Source organism: Tasmannia lanceolata, unplaced genomic scaffold (assembly GCF_043159265.1).
Source record: "Tasmannia lanceolata isolate RefF3 unplaced genomic scaffold, GAP_Taslan_0.1 ptg000018l, whole genome shotgun sequence".
In the NCBI taxonomy this organism is placed as follows: Eukaryota; Viridiplantae; Streptophyta; class Magnoliopsida; order Canellales; family Winteraceae; genus Tasmannia; species Tasmannia lanceolata.
Genome location: NW_027518695.1, coordinates 54,374,315 through 54,381,853, shown reverse-complemented (window position 1 = coordinate 54,381,853; position 7,539 = coordinate 54,374,315). Strand labels below are relative to the sequence as shown.

The window sequence follows — 7,539 nt, the reverse complement described above, 5'->3', positions numbered from 1 at the left end:
GAGTCTCGTTCCTCCATTTCACAGAAACAAGAAAAAGAAAACAGAGTATCTCTCTCCCGCACTCTCTCAACCTATCATATCTCGGGTAATCTCGCAATCTCTGTGTCTCTTTCACTCTCCCACACCCTCTCAACCTCTCATCTCTCAGGTTATCCCGCAATCTTTCTGTCTCTTTCATTCTCCCACGCTCAAGAACAGAGCACAGCCATCCCTCTCCATCTCACTCTCGATCCCTCTAAAAACAGAGCATCGTATTCTCTGTCTCACTCCCTCTCTGTCTCACTCCCTCTTTGTCTCTCTCACTCCCTCTATATCTTTCTTACTCTCACTCTCTCTCTGCCTCTCAACCTCCTCTGTCTCACTCTCTCTATACCCCTCTCAATCTTAATCCCTCTCTGTCTCTCTGACTCTCAATCCCTCTCTGTTTCTCTTAACTCTCAATCTCTCTCTGTCTCTCTCACTCTCACTCACTCTCACTTCCTCTCTGTTTCTCTCTCTCTCTCTCTCCATCTATCTGAGTGGCAAAAACAAAACAAAAAACAAAATATAAAAGAAAAAAAAAGGAAGGAAGAAAGGACATCGAATTGAGCGTCGGCGAATTTTCTCGGATTCTTAGGCTTTTGGATTCGGCAAGGATCTCGACCAAAGGTAGGTGCACTCTTCTCAGATTTTTTCAGAATTGTTCTGTATATTTTTGCATGGTTTTAGCATTTAATCGTATTTAATTCAATATTATATGGGTGGGCTCAAAATCATGTTTTACATGAGTGTTTCAAGTCCGATTCGTCTCAAAATTTAATACGCTGATCTATTTAAATAGACTAAAAGAACCATCGGATCAGATCGGACATTGGATCAAAGGATTTTGAGAATTTGAGTGAATATTGAAATTTCATTTGAAATAATGACTAAGATATTAAGAAATTGAAAAAAATAGCTATCTTAGGATGATCTATTTTTTGGAATATTAAATTTTTTTTATGTTCATCACATCAGAACAATGTTAAAGGACATTTTTCAAAGTCGTAATTTTCTCAAAAATCATGTTTTAAAAATAGAAAACTCTTCAAAAACATCTTTTTGAAGAAGAAAAATGGAAAATATACCAAATAGCTTCCAAAATTAATGAAATTTTGTAGAAAAATAATATGATGCTGATATATTCTACCATGATTTTTTAATGATTTTAGGATTTTATTTGATATATTGTTTAATATTTTCTTTGAAAACAATCAGATTTTGTGAGGTTTTTTATTAATATCAAATCATAATTAAAATTTCAAAATTTTTGTAGTAGTCTTATATTCCATATTTCATGCTGCTGTAAAATTTTCAATTGATTTGAAATTTGTTTCCTAGGGGATGTTGTGTAAATCCATAATCTGGTCTGAATCTTTAAAAATCCGAATTTGATAGTAAATAGTATCTAAAATTCGTGAATATTTCACAGCGTACTATATTCCCTCATATCTTATTACTGTAGAAATTTCAATGAATTTATATTTCTATTTCTAAGGGTTTCTTTGCAATTTTAACAATCTGGTCTCATTGTTATCAAATCAAAAATTAATAAGAGATTAATGTAGAAATCTATGAAATTTTTCCAGTAAGCTATATTCATTCCTATCTTGTTACTGTAAAAATTTCAATTTATTTCAAATTTGTTTCTAACGAGTTCATTTGTAAAATCATTCAGGTGGTCTGAAATTGATAAAATCCATTAAAAATTGAAATTAATCAAAATCATCATGAAAATTTCTAAGGAACCTTAAATTTCTGTCACATATACATTCCTTAATCCATTGAAACAGAAATCTTAGGAGTCTTAGATTTCTTTTGTAAAATGGCCTTTCTAGGATAAGTTTCGATGCCAAGGATGCAACCATAATCGTATCCTAATTGCAATCGATCCTTGACAATTTGAGTATTTAATTTATAGCATGTTATTGGCTCCGAGGTCCACTGTCCACGGAAATCCTGAGAAATATGCCAGGCAATAAGGTGCTATAACTTAAGTATTAAATTGCGCAAGGGAAGAGCGCACGATTCCCTTCTGTGGATGTAATTCGATGCCGAAATTTGTGAACCATAGGGCCTTTGGTATTCCTTAAATGTTTAAGGAATCGAAAATTCTTGAAATCGGAAATCATTAACTTCAATAAATTGAATCAATTTACCTCATGTCTTTCGGAACCGTTGGATTGCGGTTTCCATCGTAGGAACCATTAGAGCCCCATTTAGGAACACTTGTGTCATGTTGTGTCTTAAGTTTTAGGGAGTCTTAGAGTTAGGAGTCCAGCCTCATCACGGGCGTTTGCTATGGATAGCAACTGTGCCATAGATCTAGTTACACTAGTTACCCTCTTTTCTCATAGGACAAGCCTAGTTACCTAGGACGTAGGTTAACCTGCATTAGTCTAAGGGACAACTTGCACTTAGATAGGATCATATAGCATCTTAGATGAAGTCCTAGGATAATAAAATCTTCAACTTGAATTAAATAACTTCTCTTAAAACTGTTGAAACAGTCAATCCAGTCTAGATCGGTGTCATAGATGAGTTAGGCATAAGTAGCTTAGCTTAGGTGCACCGAACTACGTCGACTCTGATCCCAGTGAGGCTTGGGTACGAGGCAGCTTAGATGCTTGATGGCATACCAATCACGAGTCGGCTCCACACATAAGTGGGATTTTGTACATTAATCCTTAAATTAAAAGTAATTAAATCACTTAGGACTTTCCATGAAATTAGAAGTTTAGGAGAACTTTCACTTAGATTGAATTCAAACAAATTAAGAAAATCAAGATACACATTTAGGAATTACATTGAACTTAGATCTTAGGATGCATGTCAAATAGTTCGCACATTAATATAGAGTTAAATGAGCCATTTAAAATAAATTCAAAAGAGTTAACTTTTGGAATTGAAGACCGATTATCGGGCAGGAATGGTGCATGTGGTGGTAACTCCCCATACCTTCCATTCTCGTAACCAGGTAACGAGTCTAGATTTATGTTCAATTATGGGTCCTAGATCCCTCATCTAGATGGCGACTCTGTCACTCTCTTTTGCGTGGAATTCGGATTGCCTTAGTGATCCCAAGTTCACAGAAAAGATGAATTAAATCACACCTTGCTAGGCTCGGCGGCTTACCCCTGCCCTTATGGGTACTGGGTTGCACGTTTGTTTCCACCCTATGGCTTGGTTGGTGCCTGCTTGGTTGGGTAATTAAAATCAATAATAAAAAGCACACGTCATTCGCGTGGGTACGAGAGACCAAGAGAGAGCATGGCGGCTCGTGCCCCACCCCTCTCGTGGGATCGGGTCCCACAGATAGGGAAACTTCTGAAGTATGTCATGAGAAAGGAAGAAGTCTAGGAAGGCTTGGGAGCTGTAATTACCTCCACCATCACTTCTTAAGGGGTTGATCTGAGTGGCATGCTTTTTACATGTATGAAAAATGAGAAAAGATATATTGAAGATTGGATTTGTTTTGCTATTAAAAAAACATTGGATTTGTGTCTCATTAGGAAAATCATAGTTAATTTGGTAAAATATAAGTGTTTATCCATTAAAAAATGGTAAAATATCCACAATGATAACATAAAATCTAGAGCAAGATAAAGAAGAAATTGGGGCAGTGCCACCCACAATATAATGAACAATTTTAAAAGGAAAAGTGTCAGTATGCGGAAAATGTCTGAGTTAATTGCTGATGGGGAGCTGATTGACCTACCTTTGGAAGGGGCGAAATTCACCTGGACGAATAACCAAGAGCACGTTGTCCAATCCTGCATTGATCGAATCTTGATTTCCAAGGAGTTCGATGATCTCTATACAAGTATTTCCCAGCGTGCTCTGCCCAGGCCTATCTCGGACCACAATCCACTCTTGTTGGAGCTCGGTGAATTCTCTGGTGCTCCTACTCCATTTCAATGGGACATGGCACTGTGCGAAGATTTAGAGTTTGATGGGAAGATTGGGGATTGGTGGAACTCGGCTTGCATCAATGGGTGGGCGGGCTTTGTGATCTGCAAAAAGCTTCGGGCGATAAAGGATAAAATCAAGGCGTGGGTGTCCCTGGATAGATGTTTAAAACATAGCCGAAAGGAAGATATTCTGAGGGAACTGGAAGGCCTTGAACAGAAAGAAGCTGATCTTTATCTCCTGGACGTGGAAAAGCAGCGCAGGGTGGATATCTTATTTGAATATGAAGGAATAATTCGAAGGGAGGAGATATCGTGGCGACAAAAATCGAGGGCGGTATGGCTTGCTGCGGGGGATAAAAACTCAAAGTTTTTTCATAAGATGGCCAATGCAAGGCAGAGGGTGAACTCGATTAATTGCTTGTTGATTGATGGTGAGCTTGTGGAGGACAAATCTCGCATTTATGATTATATAGTGAACTTCTACAAAAAACTCTATACCTCTTCTCATAAATGGAGGCCTAAACTGGGCGACTTATCTTTTAAAAGAATAAGTGAGGATAAGAAGGGATGGATGGAAAGAGATTTTTCGATGGAGGAAATTGAAGCGGCATTGCAGGCATTAAAGAAAGATAAGGCGCCTGGCCCGGACGGATTCCCAAAAAGGAAGGTGCTACCGAAGTGAAAGACTTTCGGCATATCAGTCTTGTGCATAGTCTCTACAAACTTCTCTCAAAGGTGTTGGCTATGAGGATATGCACAGCCATTGCCAACGTAATCTCCAACTTCCAGGGGGCTTTCGTCTATAAAAGATAGATTCTAGATGGGGTATTGATTGCAAATGAGGTTCTGGATACAATGAAAAGACAGGGGGACTGTGGTATAATCACGCGTATTGATTTAGAAAAGGAATACAATCATGTCGATTGGGGAATGTTGGATCTTGTACTAATCAAAATGGGTTTTGGGGATAAATGGAGGAAGTGAATGAGCTCTTGTGTATCAACTGCCTCCTTTTCGATCCTCATAAATGGATCTCCACACGGTTTTTTCAATAGCTCGCGTGGCATCCGGCAGGGTGATCCACTATCACCGTATCTTTTCATTATCGTGGTTGAAGCGCTCAATAGGCTTCTATCTGTGGCGGAGGAAAAATGGTTCTTACGGGGTCTTGCAGTGTCAAAAAATTAGGAGTTAATCACGCATCTTCAGTTTGCTGATGATACTCTGATATTTTTGGAAGTTGGTTTACCTTACATGAATAATTTGAGGAAGGTGTTTTGCTGGTTCGAGATGGCATCTGGGCTCAAGATTAATTTCTCAAAAAGAACCATTGCTGGCGTGAACTTGGATGAAGAAACAGTAAGGCAACACGCTGAAATTCTGGGGTGTGAGATAAGCTCTTTTCCAATAACTTATCTCGGGTTACCTCTTGGTTTTGGCATTCCTAAGTTTGGTTTATGGGATCCGGTACTGGCAAGAATTGAAAAAAGGTTAGCCTCCTGGAAGAAGCAATGTGTCTCATTTGGTGGGCATATTACTCTTATTATAGCGGCACTAGCCAATATGCCGGTGTATTATATGTCGTTATTCAAAATTCCAACAAAGGTGAGTGCCTGTATCGAAAAGATGCAACGAGACTTCCTATGAGAAGGAAGAGAAAGGGGGAACAAGAAGTTTAAACACCTATTAAAATGGCAGCAAGTCTGCAAGCCAAGAAAGCAAGGGGGCTTAGGTGTTGGGAAGATTAGATCTAGAAATAAATCTTTACTTGGTAAATGGTTTTGGAGATTAGGGGTGGAGAAGGCATCGTTATGGCATATGGTTATTGGGGACAAATATGGACGAGGTTGGGGGGACTGGGAGACTAAAGGTTTGTCGGGCAGGAAGGGGTATGGGGCATGGCGGTCTATTATCTCTGTTAGGGAATTATTCCGGCCTTGGGTCAGATTCAAGGAAGGAAGGGGAGATGCGGTACTGTTCTGGATGGATCTATGAGTCGGCGAATCACCTCTCTCTCTTGTATTTCCAGATCTATTTCAACTGTCAACAAACCGTGAGGCAAGAGTATCCGATTATTTAGTGTGGGAGATGGAGCAAGAAGTATTCTGGGACATCCGTATGCGCCGCAATTTAAAAGATAATGAAATTGGTTCCCTTACCCCACTTCTCCAACTAGTCTCTACTCAGTATCTCTCCCTAAACAAAGCAGATAGATGGATTTGGATGCCGGAAAGCAACGGGGCCTTCTCTGTTAGGAGTTTCTTTATAAAGATTTGTGGGGGAGAAGAAACGGTGTCGACAAAATGGGGGCTATGGAAGCCCTTCATTCCTCCGCGAATTGCGGGCTTTGCTTGGATTGTGGCACATAGATGCATCAATACTTGTGAAAGGTTACAGAGGAGGAGTATCTAGCTTGCGAGTTGGTTCATGTTATGTCACAAGAGCACGGAGGATCTGGATCATGTACTCCTTTTATGTCCGTTCTCTTTCTCTGTTTGGATGGGGGTCTTGAAATTTTTTGGGATGCAATGGGTTTTGCATAATAGCATCACGGAGACTATCATATTATGGCCGAGTGCTTTTACTGGATGTGCTAGTCAACTTTTGTGGAACTCCATCCCATATGCGGTTATTTGGTTTCTATGGAGGGACCAGAATGATAGAATTTTTAACAAGGTCAAACCGAACCATTTTGTAAGTCTTGCTATTATCACATGGGGCCACGGGAAGAGGGGTTCTTCATATTCGTTAACTCAGTTCTTAAGAAATGGAGTCACTGTGCTTTCGGAAAAATGACTGGAAAACTGTATCATGCCTCGATGGGTCGCGCCTGCAGCAGGAACCTTAAAACTTAATTTTGACAGAAGCTCAATGGGAAATCCAGGTCCAGCTGGGATCGGCAGAGTGTTACGAGATTCAAACGGGAATACGATCATGTCATTCTCCGGTCCGGCGGGGGTGTGCGACTCAAATGAAGCAGAGGCTAGGGCATTACTATTTGGTCTTAGGTGGTTTATGGGACATAACCTTGAGCCCCTTATTGTGGAGGGTGATTCATCAAATGTTATTTCTTGGGCTTCCAATCGCTGTGCGGGACCATGGCGATTAGTAAACTTAATCGGTGAGATACGAGATTTAATTCACGCTATTGGGTCTATCTTCAAGCACCGGCACCGGTCTGCAAACTCAGGGGCGGACTTATTGGCCAAAGGAGGGTGTGGGACTTTCAGATATGATTGTGCATTCCTATGATTGTAGGGAGGATGGTGGGGTATCTATGGGATGATGTATTAGACAAATGGATGTCATGTATTCACCGGGACATCTTGTCCCTAGTCTCTGTACATCCTTTTATTGAAATAAATGTTATCTTTCAAACAAAAAATAAAAATAGATCTTGATCTAACTTTACTTTGACATAAGTTTCTTGCAAATTAGTCTTAAAAAAAATCACATAATCGATGTAAGGTTTAGGTATATAAAGGTCCGAATTCTATTACTTTGCAAAGGGAAAGAAAGTTCCAAAATAGTCTCACTTAAGGAGGCAATCTTCACTCTTCATTGTCAAATCCAATGATACCTAGAATGCGGTTTCATTCTGGTATGTAGT

The 7,539-nt window shown here is 39.6% G+C and overlaps 1 protein-coding gene across 1 annotated transcript; it reads left to right on the top strand.

The window, feature by feature from the left end:
• Window positions 1-3,696: 3,696 nt before the first annotated feature.
• On the top strand, window positions 3,697-7,181 carry LOC143850466 (uncharacterized). Its single transcript, XM_077359715.1, has 4 exons — window positions 3,697-4,596; window positions 5,118-5,534; window positions 5,628-5,799; window positions 6,814-7,181. The coding sequence occupies exons 1-4, from the start codon at window positions 3,697-3,699 to the stop codon at window positions 7,179-7,181; spliced, it is 1,857 nt and encodes a 618-aa protein (XP_077215830.1).
• Window positions 7,182-7,539: the final 358 nt, after the last annotated feature.